This window comes from Lithobates pipiens, unplaced genomic scaffold (genome assembly GCF_037356315.1).
Source record: "Lithobates pipiens isolate NorthernLeopardFrog02 unplaced genomic scaffold, aLitPip1_a1.2 Scaffold_1, whole genome shotgun sequence".
NCBI classification, from domain to species: Eukaryota; Metazoa; Chordata; class Amphibia; order Anura; family Ranidae; genus Lithobates; species Lithobates pipiens.
Genome location: NW_027507685.1, coordinates 151775365 through 151792149, shown reverse-complemented (window position 1 = coordinate 151792149; position 16785 = coordinate 151775365). Strand labels below are relative to the sequence as shown.

General features: G+C 44.4%; 1 protein-coding gene across 4 annotated transcripts in view; it reads left to right on the top strand.

The window, feature by feature from the left end:
* NUP188 (nucleoporin 188) overlaps window positions 1-16785 on the top strand; it is a 169668-nt gene that overhangs the window by 17883 nt on the left and 135000 nt on the right. For all 4 annotated transcript variants that reach the window (XM_077478559.1, XM_077478556.1, XM_077478566.1 and 1 more), the window contains exons 2-3: window positions 5827-5881; window positions 9928-10001. In XM_077478559.1, coding sequence (XP_077334685.1) covers window positions 5827-5881; window positions 9928-10001 — 129 coding nt within the window. The remainder of the gene's footprint in view (window positions 1-5826; window positions 5882-9927; window positions 10002-16785) is intronic.

The following is a 16785-nucleotide window of genomic DNA, read 5'->3' as shown; positions in this document are numbered from 1 at the left end:
CAAAAGTTTTAACTACCTGTTTTTATTTAATATATACCGTATATACTCGAGTATAAGCCGAGATTTTCAGCCTCTTTTTTGAGGCTGAAAGTGCCCCCTCGGCTTATACTCGAGTCACCGCTGTCTGACTGCTCGATCAGCGTATCGAGCAGACAGACGGCGGACATTAAAATTTAAAAGCCGCGCCTCCTTCTCCGCCTCCGCCTGTGATAGGCGGAACACTGAATTTCCCAGCAGTCAGTGTTCCACCTATCACGGACATCCGCTCATTCTCATACTACGGACGAGTATGAGAGGATGTCCGTGATAGGCGGAACACAGGCTGCTGGGAAATTGAGTGTTCCGCCTATCACAGGCGGAGGCGGAATTTTGAATTGTAGAATGGCCGCCGAGAAGAGCGGCGATCCATCGGCACGGCACGGGACGGAGGAGGCACGGGACGGAGGAGGCACGGCACGGGACGGAGGAGGCACGGGAAGGAGGAGGCACGGCACGGGACGGAGGAGGCACGGGAAGGAGGAGGCACGGCACGGGACGGAGGAGGCACGGGACGGAGTAGGCACGGCACGGGTCGGAGGATTGGGACACAGGTAGGCTGGACACACACACAAGGCTGCACGGACACACACACACACACACACACACACACACACACACACACACACACACACACACACACACACAAGGCTGCACGGACACACACACACACACACACACACACACACACACACACACACAGGGATGGATGGATGGATGGATACACACACACACACACAGGGATGGATGGATGGATGGATACACACACACACACACACACACACACACACACACACAGGGATGGATGGATGGATGAATACACACACACACACACACACACACAGGGATGGATGGATGGATGGATGGATACACACACAGGGATGGATGGACACACAGGGATGGACGGACACACACACAGGGATGGACAGCCATGTCTCACCCTCGGCTTATACACGAGTCAATAAGTTTTCCAGTTTTTTGGGGGTAAATTGGGGGCCTCGGCTTATATTCGGGTCGGCCTATACTCGAGTATATACGGTAGGTTTTTTTTTTTTTTATCTAAATCATACATACAAGTAAACTGATTGGAGGTTTGTTTTGTTTAATAAATGTTTAACCACTTGCTTACTGGGCACTTAAACACCGTTCCTGACCAGACCAATTTTCAGCTTTCGGTGCTCTCACACTTTGAATGACAATTACTCAGTCATGCAACACTGTACCCAAATTTTGTGTCCTTTTTTTCCCACAAATAGAGCTTTCTTTTGGTGGTATTTGATCACCACTGGGGTTTTTATTTTTTGCGCTATAAATGAAAAAAGACCGAAAATTTGGAAAAAAAAACGCATATTTCTTTGTTTCTGTGATAAAATTTTGCAAATTATAATTTTTTTTTCATAAATTGTGGCCACAATTTATACTGCTACATATCTTTGGTAAAAATAACCCAAATTAGTGGATATTATTTGGTCTTTGTGAAAGTTAGAGAGTCTACAAGCTGTGGTGCGAATCGCACAAAATTGATCACACCTGATGTACTGGTGGCCTATCTCATTTCTTGCGACCCGAACAAGTCAGGAGAGTACAAATACCCTCCAAATGACCCCTTTTTTGAAAGTAGACATTCCAAGGTATTTACTAAGATGCATGGTGCGGTTTTTGATGTTGTCATCTTTTTCCCACAATTCTTTGCAAAATGAAGATTTTTTTTTTTTTTCTCACAAAATTTTCAATGTAATAGGTTATTTCTCTCACATGGCATGTGTATACCACAAATGACACCCCAAAATACTCTGCTACTCCTTCTGAGTATTACGATACCAAATGTGTGAGACTTTTACACAGCCTGGCCACATACAGAGGCCCAATATTGAAATAGCACCATCAGGCGTTCTAGGAGCATAAATTACATTTCATTTCTCAACCACCTATTACATTTTTGAAGGCCCTGGAGCACCAGAACAATGGAAATGCCCACAAAGTGACACCATTTTGGAAAGCTAACACCCCAACGTATAATCTATGAGGCATAATGAGTCGTTTAAATGGTTCATTTTTTTTCCAGAAGTTTTGGGAAAATGTGGAAAAAAAATGAAAACGCATTTTTTTTACGCAAAGTTGTCCATTTATAAGATATTTCCAACACATAGCATGTACATAGCAAAAATGACACCCCAAAATACGTTCTACTACTCCTCCTGAGTATAACGATACCAAATGTGTGAGACTTTTACACAGCCTGGCCACATACAGAGGCCCAATATTGAAATAGCACCATCAGGCGTTCTAGGAGCATAAATTACACATCTTATTTCTCAACCACCTATTACAGTTTTGAAGGCCCTGGAGCACCAGGACAATGGAAATGCCCACAAAGTGACCCCACGTGGCACTGACAACACGTGGCACTGACAGATGGCACTGGAGGCAGATGTCGCTGGCAGATGTCGCTGGCAGATGTCGCTGACAGATGTCGCTGACAGATGGCACTGGGGCTGGCACTGGCAGATGTCACTGGCAGATGGTGCTGGCTATTTGCTCTGGCAAATGGGGCTGGCAGGTGGCACTGGCGCTGGCAGGTGGCACTGGCGCTGGCAGGTGGCACTGGCGCTGACGGCACTGGCGCTGACGGCACTGGGGCTGACGGCACTGGGGCTGGCAGATGGCACTGGCAGGTGGCACTGGCAGGTGGCACTGGCAGGTGGCAGGTGGCACTGGCGGCACTGGGGCTTGCGGCACTGGGGCTGACGGCACTGGTGCTGGCAGGTGGCACTGGCGGCACTGCCATTGGCGGCACTGGTGCTGGCAGGTGGCACTGGGGCTGACGGCACTGGGGCTGACGGATGGCGCTGGCAGGTGGCACTGGCGCTGGCAGGTGGCACTGGTGCTGGCAGGTGGCACTGGCACTGGCGGCACTGGGGCTGACGGCACTGGGGCTGACGGATGGCGCTGGCAGGTGGCACTGGTGCTGGCAGGTGGTGCTGGCAGGTGGCACTGGCGCTGGCAGGTGGCACTGGCAGGTAGCACTGGCGCTGGCGGCACTGGGGCTGACGGCACTGGGGCTGACGGCAGGCACTGGCAGGTGGCACTGGCGCTGGCAGGTGGCGCTGGCAGGTGGCACTGGCAGGTGGCACTGGGCTGACAGATGGCACTGGGCTGACAGATGGCACTGAGCTGACAGATGGCACTGGGCTGACAGATGGCACTGGCACTGGGGCTGACAGATTGCACTGGGGCTGACTTACAGATCGCTCTCCCTCCTCACACGCTGTCTCTGTGTGAGGAGGGAGAAACACGGCAATGGGAGATGATCTCATATGTTTACATATGAGATCATCTCCCATTGGCAGCTGCGATCGCGCTGTGAACGGCCGCTTTGATTGGCCGTTCACGGCGATCTGTATTTGCCTGTCTCCGGGAGACACGGCGAATACAAAACTTCCGCGATGTGCGCCCCCGGCGGCGCGCATTGCGGAAGTAAACACAAGGCCATCCAGGGGCGGCCAGGCGAAGGAACCCGCCTGCTCTACGGCCGTCATTCGGCTATAGGGCGGGCGGGAGGTGGTTAAATGTAAGAAATTTTCTGTATCACTTATGAAGGCTGCTTTCACACTGGAGCGGGCAGGCGTTGATGGTAAAACGCAAGTTTTAGAGGCTCTTTACCAGGGGTGCTCAACCTGTGGCTCTCCAGCTGTTGCGGAACTACAAGTCCCATGAGGCATAGCAAGACTCCGACAGCCACAAGCATGACACCCAGAGGCAGAGGCATGATGGGACTTGTAGTTTTGCAACAGCTGGAGAGCCACAGGTTGAGCACCCCTGCTCTTTACCATCATTTTAGCGGTGCTATTTGGCTGCTAGTGGGGCACATATAACCCAGCTAGCGGCCAAGGAAGAGGTTAAATGAGCCCATGAAGCACTGCTGCCAAATCGCATTGCATGCCCTTTGGCAGTGGTGCCCATTCATATCAATGGGCAGGAGTGGTGGAGGAGCGGTATACACCACTCCAAACATGCTGCTTGCAGGACTTTTTTTTTAAGATCCTGCCAGCGCATCACCTCAGTGTGAAAGCACACTGTCTTTCACACAGACTGCAGGGGAGCCATTTTGCAGGCACTTTACAGGCCCCAGTGGGAAAGGTGTGTTAGATCAAGGGGGATTAAAAAAAAAAATAAATAAATAAAAAAGGAAAAAAATAAATAAATAAAATAAAATCGGCCTAACATATCGGCCCAAAAAAATTGGCATCATATATCGGCTATCGGCCGCCATGATTTCTAAATATCGGCATCGGCCAGAGAAAAACCCATATCGGTCGACCTCTAATCGAGAGACTGAAATTCTTGCCCATTCTTCCTTGCAAAACAGCTCGAGCTCAGTGAGGTTGGATGGAGAGCGTTTGTGAACAGCAGTTTTCAGCTCTTTCCACAGATTCTCGATTGGATTCAGGTCTGGACTTTGACTTGGCCATTCTAACACCTGGATACGTTTATTTGTGAACCATTCCTTTGTAGATTTTGCTGTATGTTTGGGATCATTGTCTTGTTGGAAGATAAATCTCTGTCCCAGTTTCAGGTCTTTTGCAGACTCCAACAGGTTTTCATCCAGAATGGTCCTGTATTTGGCTGCATCCATCTTCCCCTCAATTTTAACCATCTTCCCCGTCCCTGCTGAAGAAAAGCAGGCCCAAACCATGATGCTGCCACCACCATGTTTGACAGTGGGGATGGTGTGTTGAGGGTGATGAGCTGTGTTGCTTTTACGCCAAACCTATCGTTTTGCATTGTGGGCAAAAAGTTTGATTTTGGTTTCATCTGACCAGAACACCTTCTTCCACATGTTTGGTGTGTCTCCCAGGTGGCTTGTGGCAAACTTTAGACAAGACTTTTTATGGATATCTTTGAGAAATGGCTTTCTTCTTGCCACTCTTCCATAAAGGCCAGATTTGTGCAGTGTACGACTGATTGTTGTTCTATGGACAGACTCTCCCACCTCAGCTGTAGTTCTCTGTAGTTCATCCAGAGTGATCATGGGCCTCTTGGCTGCATCTCTGATCAGTCTTCTCCTTGTCTGAGCTGAAAGTTTAGAGGGACGGCCAGGTCTTGGTAGATTTGCAGTGGTCTGATACTCCTTCCATTTCAAAATGATCGCTTGCACAGTGCTCCTTGGGATGTTTAAAGCTTGGGAAATCTTTTTGTATCCAAATCCGGCTTTAAACTTCTCCACAACAGTATTACGGACCTGCCTGGTGTGTTCCTTGGTCTTCATGATGCTCTCTGTGCTTTCAACAGAACCCAGAGACTATCACAGAGCAGGTGCATTTATACAGAGACTTGATTACACACAGGTGGATTCTATTTATCACCATCAGTCATTTAGAACAACATTGGATCATTCAGAGATCCTCGCTGAACTTCTGGAGTGAGTTTGCTGCACTGAAAGTAAAGGGCCCGAATAATTTTGCACGCACCACTTTTCAGTTTTTTATTTGCTAAAAAAGTTTAAAATATCCAATAGATTTCGTTCCACTTCACAATTGTGTCCCACTTGTTGGTGATTCTTCACAAAAAATTAAAATTTTATATCTTTATGTTTGAAGCCTGAAATGTGGCAAAAGGTTGAAAAGTTCAAGGGGGCCGAATACTTTCGCAAGGCACTGTATGTTCCAGTTTAAAATGTGCATACCGGTATATTTCGGGATCTGATCGTAATACTCCTCTTATAACCTTTTGCCACATCACCGGTTGGTTTTCAGGAACTAATCATCTTTGTTTGATTTTTGTTTATAGAAGCAGCCGGGAGCTGTGGACCATTCTGCTTGGGCGATCGGCCATGAGGGACCCCGTAAGTGAAATATTTCAGTATGGAACTATAGAAACTGGAGAGACCTTTCATTGACTCGACCAAGAATATAGGCCACTGACCTCTTTGTAAAAGTAGTTTCTGATGTTTATGCTGATCCTTTTTCTGCACTAATTCCAAATCACTATCCCAAAGAACACATGTAATATGTAGGCAGAGGTTGTGATCTGTGTACTTTTTCCAGATTAGTGATTTAGAAGGTACTGAAGCCAAAGGATCAGCCTTTGAGCCAGGCATTGGCATTGTTGGCCTTTATATTTTATGACAAGTCTTCCTTAAGTACATGATCATAAAAATAGGTAGAGCAAAAAAAATATAAGGTTTTATCTTGGTGGGTTAGGAGGTGCACTCAGAGTTGAAAATAAAGACGTATAAGGATAGCACAGCACATTTGTGCAATATTTCAAGACTGTGTCAAGCCAAGATTGCTTTTTTTTTTGTAGTTTTGGATAAAGTAGGCAATTATTAGTACTCCTGTTGAGTTTTTACTGCTTTTCAGGGATCCAGTAGAGAGAATTCCCTTATTTCCTGCTGCAGTGACAACAGTTTGCATAGACAGGAAATGTGTGATAATCTCTAATTGAAACACAGACAGAATCATATTTTTATTTTTTTACTTCTGCTGAAACCATTGTCAATGTGACAGAAAGGCTGACCATACATTATACATAGTTAACATTTTCTTGTTTAATTTCCTTTAGACCTCTTTCACACTGGAGCGTTTTGCAGGCACTATAGCATTAAAAATAGTGCCTGCAAACCACCTCAAAACAGCTGCTCCATGGGCTTTCATACTGGAGCGGTGCGCTGGCAGGATGTCAGAAAAAGTCCTACCAGCAGCTTCTTTGGAGCAGTGAAGGAGTGGTGAACTCAGCGCTCCTCCACCGCTGCTCCCCATAGAAATCAATGGGGCAGCTCTGTGACACCGCTGGCAAAACGCCACTCCACCGGCATTTTGCAGGTGGATTTAACCCCTATTCGGGGCAGCACAGTGGTATGGTGGGTAGCACTCTCGCCCAGCAGTAAGAAGGGTCGCTGGTTCGAACCCCAACCATGACACTACCTGCCTAAAGTTTGCATGTTCTCCCTGTGCCTGCATGGGTTTCCTGGGGGTACTCCGGTTTCCTCCCACACTCCAAAGACATGCTGGTAGGTTAATTGGATCCTGTCTAAATTGTCCCTAGTATGTATGAATGTGTGTTAGGGACCTTAGATTGTAAGCTCCTTGAGGGTAGGGACTGATGTGAATGTACAATGTATATGTAAAGCGCTGCGTGAATTGATGGCACTATATAAGTAACTGAAATAAAAAAAGAAAAAAAATATTCGGCTGCTAGCGGGCTAGTGACCGAATAAGGCTGCTAAAACGATGGTAAAGTGTCGCTAAAAATAGCGCCGCTTTACTGCTGACCCCCGGGTGGCTAGGTGTGAAAAGGGTCTTACTTGTAGTGCAAGGGTCTGCTTGATTGCTTACAAATTAAATATATAGATCTGACTTTATATGGTGTTAGTAAATCTAAAGGGAAATTGTTTAATGTATGGCCAGCATAAGTGAGGAAAAATCTCCCTAACTGAGCATTAAATAGCAGTAAAACCTGACAGAGGGTCTAACCCTTTCCCACTCTAATCTGAAAAAAAGTGTTGGTTGGGCATACACTTTAAATTGTAATGTCAAAATATGTCGGCACTAATAATGTTCTTAAAGCTCTGAATCGATTAGGCCTGTTCTTAATTTTAAATGTGATTGGTTATAAAGGAAAGGCAGAGAGAGAAGGTGCATAGCACAGGCTTCAGGAGGTACACTTGGGCTGCCTCCGCATCTGATCATTTATTTCCCTGGTTACCATTCACATATAAACACGCAGGCACCTGCAGCTGAATGCATGGCATTTTAAAAGCTAATTTTGAGGCAAATGTGGACGTTTTTGGCCCCGTACACTTCAGTGAGAACATCTGTAAACGCTGAAATCAAGCTTTGTGTGTATTTTTTAACACACCTAATTAAGCCTATTTTAGTCTGTGATAACTGGTCCCTTCCCCTCGTGCTTTCTATTGGGTGAAACAACATGTCAAGCTTGAATACACATGTAAAATGCTTGAAATACACAATCCATGGCCACTTTATTAGATACACCTTGCTAGTATCGGGTTGGACCCCATTTTTCCCTCAGAACTGCCTTAATTCTCTGTGGCATAGATTCAACAAGGTGTTGGAAACTTTTTCATAGATTTTGGTCCATATTGACATGATGGCATCACACAGTTGGTGCAGATTTGTCGGTTGCACATCCATGATGCAAATCTCCCATTCCACCACATCCCAAAGGTGCTCTATTGGATGAGATATGGTGACTGTGGAGGCCATTGGAGTACAGTGACCTCATTGTCCAGTGGTGAGATGATTTGAGCTCTGTGACATGGTGCATTATGCTGCTGGAAGAAAGTATCCCCCACACCATTACACCACCACCACCAGCCTGAACTGTGCATACAAGGCAGGATGGATCCATGCTTTCATGTTGTTTATGCCAAATTCTGACCCTACCATCTGAATGTCGCAGCTGAAATCGAGACTCATCAGACCAGGCAACGTTTTTCTAATCTTCTATTGTCCAGTTTTGGTAAGTCTTCGTGAATTGTAGCCTCAGTTTCCTGTTCTTAATGGACAGAGGTGGCACCTGGTGTGATCTTCTGCTACTGTAGCCCATCTGCTTCAAGGTTCGATGTGTTGTGCATTCAGAGATGGTATTCTGCATAATTTGGTTGTAATGAGTGGTTATTTGGGTTACTGTTGCCTTTCTATCATCTCAAACCAGTCTGCTCATTCTCCTCTTACATCAACAAGGCATTTTTGTCCACACAACTGCAGTTCGCTGGATTATTTTCTCTTTTACTAACCATTCTCTGTAAACCTGAGACATGGCTGTACGTGGAAATCCCAGTAGATCAGCAGTTTTTTAAGTACTTGGACCAGCCTGTCTAGCATCAAGAACCATGCCACGTTCAAAGTCCCTTAAATCTCCTTTCTTCCCCATTCTGATGCTTGATTTGAACTTCAGCGAGTCGTCTTCACCATGACTAGATGCCTAAATACATTAGGTTTCTGCCATGTGATTGGCTCATTAGCATTTGTGTTACTGAGCAATTGTACAGGTGTACCTAATAAAGTAGACGGTGAGTGTACACTTCTACAAAGCTTGTACACGTGTGTGCGAAAAACGTCCAGATTAAAATCCTTGAAAATAGCCCTGCTCAGGTGTGAATACAGACTTACAGTGATCGCTCTAGATCAGTGTTTCTCAATCTTTTTTTTAGCCAAGGCAGCTTTTCAAATGATTCACAATCTTGAAGCACCGCAATCTAAAAAGTAAAAAACGAAACTAATAGTTTTAGCGTATCGCGGCATCCACGCACGTAGGAGACCCAACATTAGAGGCGATTTATTCTTGCAAAGCAAATACCCCTTTTCACATGGCTACTGACTAGTAGTCCAGTGTTTTTTTTTTTTCTTCTCCTTTAGTTTCTCTCCATCACTAAGCCAGTGTTACCCTACTGCTAACGGAGAGGGACGAGGAGGGGTAAACAAGGTTGCTGTGCATGTGCCCGACGCCCTCCTTATCAACTGATGATGTCATCAGTTGTTGGTATCCAGCTGGTCCTTTCGGTGCCCAAGGTTGCAATGCTGCACAGTTAAAACCTGCGACTGTGCAATAAGCGCTTGTACACAATTTTTGCAATTTGGGGCTGTTTTTAGACATTTTGCCAGGGCCCCCGAAGAACTCGGACATCATCCTGGTTGAAAAGGGCTGCTGTAGATTATTGCTGCAGTAGAATATAGTGGAATATGCTCAGATGAGGGTGAAATGGGTAAACTCAGATTTAAGGGCAGTGGCATTGTTTTCTAGTAGATAGAATTAGTAGTTTTGAAGCTCTAAAAAGAGCATTCCCCTTTCTATGCATGAAGCATTCATTTGGTAAGAAAAAAAAGTGTTCTGTTTAGTAATATGACAAATGTAACTGATTTCTAGATGCAGATTAAGGGCGAGCTTGATCGATATGGAGGAAGATTTCTTCAAGGCTTGGCCTTCTACAAACCTCCCAGGTACGCAAATATAATGTGATTGGGTTAAGAAAAAACAAGCTTATCAAATATATGATTTATTTTGTCTAGAATAGACCCAGTTCACATCTGCCTGCTGGGGTGTACATGTGCTGCACTTTTACATTAATTTTATACATTGAGCGCTATGTTATATGAACTGGCACCAGAACACAATGTACCAATGTACAGAGAGCAGGTGCATTGCAGGAATGTGTTTATTTTACCTCCTCCTAACCACAATGCACAGGTAAGAATGATCCCTTGAGGGACCCATTCACATCTCAATGTTGCCGTCCTTGCTGCATTTTTGATGAGTTTCCAGTCAAAGGGTTAATGGAAACTGATCCCTTTGACTGGAAACTCATCAAAAGTGCAGCTAAGGACCAGCAACATTGAGTTGTGAATGCGTCCTTAAACCCCAAGGGATCATTTCTTACCTGTGCATTGTGGTAAAGAGAGGCAAAAAAACACATTTCTGCAATGCACCTGCTCTATATACATTGTGTTGTGGTGCCATTCACTGTGTTTACTTCAAATACCCAATCATTTTGAAGGGATATTTAAAGTAGAGTTCCACCCAAAAATGGAACTTCCACTTTAAGGGAAGGTGACCCCCTGACATGCCACATTTGGCATGTCATTTTTTTGGGGAGGGGAGTGGATACCCTCTTTTTAGAGAGTCCCTGCTCCCGCTTCCTCCTGGCCCTGTGTTCACACGGAACGTTTGCCTTTTCCAAATGCCTCTCCATCTAGCAGCAACGCTTTGGCAGAAAAAAAACACTTGACCACTTCTAAACGTGTGCAAAACACTTAGGATGGTCAAGTATAACTAAAGACAAAACTTTTTATTTTTTTTATTTTTTTTGTTTTGGATAGAGTGAAGAGGGATTAGACCAACTGTCAGGTTTTATTTCTGCGTGTTCCCCCATTATGGAGATTGACTCTCTCTATTTTACCATTATTGAAAGTAGAATAAAATCCCAAATTTTACATTGTCCCCAGAAAAGTAACAGATGGGAAAATCTTCCAATAGGGACACTAGTTTGGGTGACTTGGGGGCCCCAAGAAGTTCCCTTAATTTGCAGGTATTTCCTGTCACTTCCTGTTTGACTATGGGACAGGACATGAAGGGGAAGCTCTGCAATGGGACACAGATGGCGGAAAAAAAAAATTGACTGGATATAACCCCCTCTTACTCTATCCAAAAAAAAAAAAATCTTTTGTCCATAGTTCTACTTAAATTAATTTTATTGGCCATGATAATAATTTATTCTGGCCATTGAATTGAATGAACTCTCAAGTGCTAAACGCGCCTAGCATTTACAGGCCTTTAAATGCGTAAAGGGGAATTGGGGATTTTCTCTGCCAAAACGCTGCTCCTGTATGCGCTCGCAGTGTTTTTTTTTTTCTGCCTCTAAACACCTATGTGTGCATGGACACCTAAGCTAACATACAGGAGCATCTAGAGGAGAAGAAAAAAATGGCAGCCACCCTTAACAGCAGTGTTAAAAATGTCCAGTGTGCATGATGCCTTAAGAGTCGTAGTCAGTTACCTCAGACATAAAGATTGCACAATCAGTTGTTTTATAGACACTAGTAACTTGCTATAACACCAAAATTATACATTTACAAAATAAACGGTGGAAGGTGTCAAAATACTCATAGGTAGAAGAAACGCACATGTACTGTTTAGTGTGTTTTTTTTTTTTTGGTTGCTATGAGAAAAAAGACAATCCATTTAAAAAAACTGACTAACCACCAGTGACAAAATTACGGTGATCATCATACTATACACTGTCACTGTTTTAAGGACACTGGCTGGGAAGGTGTTAACATTTAAGGCGATCAAAGGGTTAAATGTGTGCCTAACCAGTGTTTGTGTGCTGATTTTTACTAACTGTTTTTTTCAGGGATAAGAAACGGAGAGATTGTTGGCCAGTTCTTCTATAATTCCATAGTTTCATGAAATTTGGTGTATATCCTAGTTTGAAACAATATCTAAACAATTAAAAAGCCTAGTACACACTACTATTTTTCATTCAACCCAGCAGGAGGAGCCACTGTACTAATTTTTCAATGTTAGTACAACAATCTCCCCTGCTGTGCTATTGTGTTCTGATAGGGGACGTGCCCCCCGCTGCCATAAAACTCCAGTCAGCCGTCATGGCCTGTTTCGGTCATGCCCCTTTGACTGAAGCCGGCCAAACGGACCGGCTGCCATGCACATGGCTAATTTCTATTGAACTGGCCGATGCCGCCCGACATTTGGCCTGTGTGTACTAGGCTATAGACCTTACTCTGCATGTGAATACCGCCCACAGACCATTGCATATCTTTGCTTACCGTTTATCACACAAGGTACAACTTTGGCTTGAGTCACAAAATTACACTAAGTAGTTTGGTGGACAGTGGAGGATTCTTTACTCCCGACCTGCAGTCTGGGAGTGATGAAGAGATTTGCTGCCCTATATGGGACTGTTGGAATATTACATTTAGGAATACATAGTACACTTGCCTAACGAATGATATCTGCTTTAGGATCGGTACTAGTGTAGTGTTGTTGGGATAGATATTTGAATACATAGCAGAGAGTGCCCTTATCGGTGGTCTGTAGTACATCTCATGTAAGAGTTTACATATATCCTTGTTTTTCATTTATATTTTAGGATGATGGACACACTGAGGTTGGTTGCACATAATCTTTGCAGATTATATTTTTAGAAAACACTCAGATACAGGGCCATGCCTTTTTAGACACCTTTCCACAAAAAAATTACTTCAGTGATGAAAGATCCATATCTATTCAGTGTAATATTCACCAAGGCAAGAGGCAGGGTCTTACATTTCGATGTGAAATACATAGGTGGGCTAATTCAAGATCCAGTGTATATAAGAGGGGGAACTGTACACAAAAGAGTATGTTATCTTTCAGTATTTGACCACCATAGTTATGAATATTAAGCCCCACCCTTCCCATTTTTTATTTTCTAAAATTAAGAGGGGGAAAGATTAGGTTATGATAGGAAATAGTAGGAGATGGAGGGGAAGGTGAAGGGATTGGGAGTATGATCAGATGCAGCGGACAGGGGTAGGGAAGCAGATTAAATTGCTATTAAAAAAACAAAAAATAAAAACTTTTCTTACAACCAAACGTTATACTTACCTGCTCTGTGCAAGGGTTTTGCACAGAGCAGCCCGATCCTCCTTTTTATGGGGTCCCCCCACGGTACTTCTGGCTCCTCTCCTTCATCGGGTGCCCCCACGGAGACCTGAATTCCCTAGGGGGACACCCATGCGGGCACGCTTACGAGCCTTGCTGCTGCGTCTATTGACACAGACAGCAGGACCCAGCCCGGCCCCCCTGCTCCCGTGTCTCTGGATTTGATTTACAGCAGCAGGTGCCAATGGCTCCTGCTGCTATCAATCCATCCAGTGAGGATGGACACAGCAACTGGAGCTGCTGGACATGTGCTCAGCGCTTGAATGATCGGGTTCAGGTAAGAAAAAGGGGGCTCTGGGGGGAGCTGCATCATAGGTTTTTCACCTTCATGCATAGTAGGCCGATATAGTTTTTTCGGTGTCGATACGATACCGATATATGTCTCCTGCCGATAGCCGATATTTTGTACATTACATTTTATTTATTTATTTTTTACACTGTCGTACATTTCTTATGTTTGTAAACCTCCCTTGTGACAGGTACTCTTTATGGAGAGATCTGGAGTCTAGTAGACCCAAATCCCCCCTTTTCACTTCAAAGTATTCAAAACGTCAAGATCTGCACTTTTTTTTTAATACTCTATTTTTTAAAACTGGCGGCTTTTTAAGATGCCATTGATCTGGAAAGTGATGTCATGACATCGCTTCCGGATTACTAGATCCAAAACTCGAATGAAGCCGGCCACGTCTGGCAGCTGGTTGCTCAGGCCTCCCAGTGGGATGGGAGAGCCCGGGCTAGCAGCGGGAGGATGTCCCCTCCCGTTGCTTGTAATAACAGCCGAGCGGCTGCTGAGCCGCATAGGTTGTTATTACAATAAAGATGCATCACCCTGATAAACCCCTTAAAGCAATATCGGTAATATCGGTCTAGTTTGGGACAGATTCCGATTTTTCAGAAAATACTGTTATCAGCCACTGATAATCGGTTGCTCCCTAATGCATAGCATGCATGAAGGTGAAAAGCATCCACCCACAAAACCTTGAGACTTTATAACCCCTTTACAACTTTTGCACAGAGCAGCCCTGGTCCTCCTTTTCTGGGGTCCCCCCATGATGCTCCTGGCTCCTCTCCTTCAGGTGCCCCCACAGAGACCTGCATTCCCGGGGGGCACCCGTGCAGGCACGCTCACAAGCCCCGCTGCTGCTATTGACACAGAACGCAGGACTCAGCCCCGCCCCCCTGCTCCCATGTCACTGGATTTGATTGACAATGGCTCCCGCTGCTATCAATCTATCCATGAGGACGGAGACAGTGGCTGGAGCTGCTGGGCTTGTGCTCAGCGCTCTGGGGGGCTCTGGGGACAGCTGCACCACAGGTTTTTCACCTTCATGCATACATGCATGAAGGTGAAAAACCTTGAGACTTTAAAACTGTGTGTTGCCCCGATAATATAAGGAGGATACAAGTACAAGATATAGATTGCCCATAATTAATAGGTTTGTATTGGGTAAGGTCATAAACAAACCCTGAGGTACAGCAACAATTCATAATGCTATTGGCTGTGATGGCCCATTCTGTATGAGCTCTTGTGTATATGTGCGTCTTGGAAGTTGCAGAGTAACTAGCAACACCAGATGATATGTTTAGGAAAGAGAGCCTTGCAGTCACTGATTGGGAATGTTCTGAATAAGAGAAAGAGATTCACAGTATATTGGGCACCATGCAGCAGTGTTGCTATGTAATATTTATCATATAACTGTGAAGATGTGATCAGTAATTGCCCGACTTGGGCTGTTGAAATTACCTTAGTTATTGCATTTCCCCCCCCAACTATCTGGTCTAGAAATGTGGGTGTTTTACCTATGGGAACTGTACTTCACAATTTTGTTGAGTGTTTTATATGTTAAATAACATGTGTTTGTACTGTTGTAAATAACTTATTCTGTGATATTGACATAAAGAATGGGCCTTAACTTGTCCATGAGTTTTAATGGAATTGTATTTGAATAAAAATAATGATTTTATAAATAATGTTGTTGGCACGTAGCACTTGAAAAGTCCCTTGATAATTGCCCTCTTTTTGTGTCATTGCCTCTCAGTACTAGTGTTTTCAGGGTCAGGTCTTCAATGACAACCACCATAAGTCCCCTCAGTGTATTCTTCCTTCAAAATGACTATCTTGTGTCTGGCCGATGTTTTAGATTCTCCAGGTCCTGACATTGCCCTGTCCTGTAATTTCAGCATATATATTTACTGGTTTTATTATTTTAGTAAATGTTTTTTTTTTTTTTGGTTTCTTTTTAAAAGCCAACTGCAGCCAAAACTTGTCATTTCATTTTGGATATTGTGAGAACTCGCTTCAAATGGTAGCACATTAAGGACATAGCTGCTTGCTGACTTCTTCCTTTTTAGAAAGTTAAGAAAAACAAAATCAATAAGTTTCCCCTTGCATGGCTTTTCAGGTTTTATCTTTTCTGTTTCAATAATTTGTATTCAGTTTAATAAGTGCTTAACATACTATCATTCTGCCCATGCAGGGGCTAGCATTGACAGTGTTAACAAACATTAGCTTACAGGGGCCCCCTCCCTGCTCTAATCCCAGGGGCCCCCTCCCTGCCCTCATCCCAGGGCCCCCTCTCTGCTTTCTTTTTAGAGAGAGACTTCTTAAAATCAGCAATGAAATGCTCGCTTTTCAGGTGTCCCGCAAATTTTTTTAGATCTTTTTGGTGCGCCACAAGACAAAAAAGTTTGAGAAACATAGCTGTAGGCCCACCAATAGCCATACAATGGTACAATTTGTAACCTTTACAAATTTGGGAAGAGGAAATGGATCAGAAACCAGGAAGAAGGTAGGCAGAAAGGTGACGCTAAGGAAAGAGAGAATGCGCACCTGACCAACAGAGAGCCAGGGAAAGGATGAGGAAAGCTAAAGAGGAAGAGAGTCCAGGGTTAGAGGCCTGGAGAGGTGGGAGAGGTAATGGCTTGGGATCATTGAGGCCGTCCGTCATAGGTGACCCAAGCTGCCTGGAGGGAGAGTAGGAAAGGCATGAGACAGCCATTGTTCCCAAACTTTCAGGAATTTAGCATTAGTGCTGTTGCAAACTCTAGATATCTGTTCGTTAAGCATCATCGTGGTCATGCAATCTCTCACCCTCTGAAAAGGGACAGATGGTTTCATCCAGGCTTGGGCAATTGTTCTTTTGGCTGAAAAAAATAGATAGGAAGCAAGCTTCCGCTGGGAGGAAATAGGCTAGGAATTTTTGTATGGGGAGGTGAAATAAAGTGAATACAAGGCCAAAAACAGAGGACCAAAAACAAATTGGTCTAGGGCACGTCCACCATATGTGAACGGCATCCCCCTATGGCTACAGCCCAAGAAACAGCAGTCACTGTAGGATGACAGAATTTATCTCTCATTTAAAAAACAAACAACATTAAGTCTCCTGTCCTTTAGTCTGGTCCACTCAGTATCACTCAAAAGCTTGAAAAGTTCAAGGGGGCCGAATACTTTCGCAAGGCACTGTATATAATACACACACAGGGGCATCTCATAAAATTAGAAAATCATCAAAAAGTTAATTTATTTCAGTAATTCAATGCATAACAGGGAAACTCATATTAAAT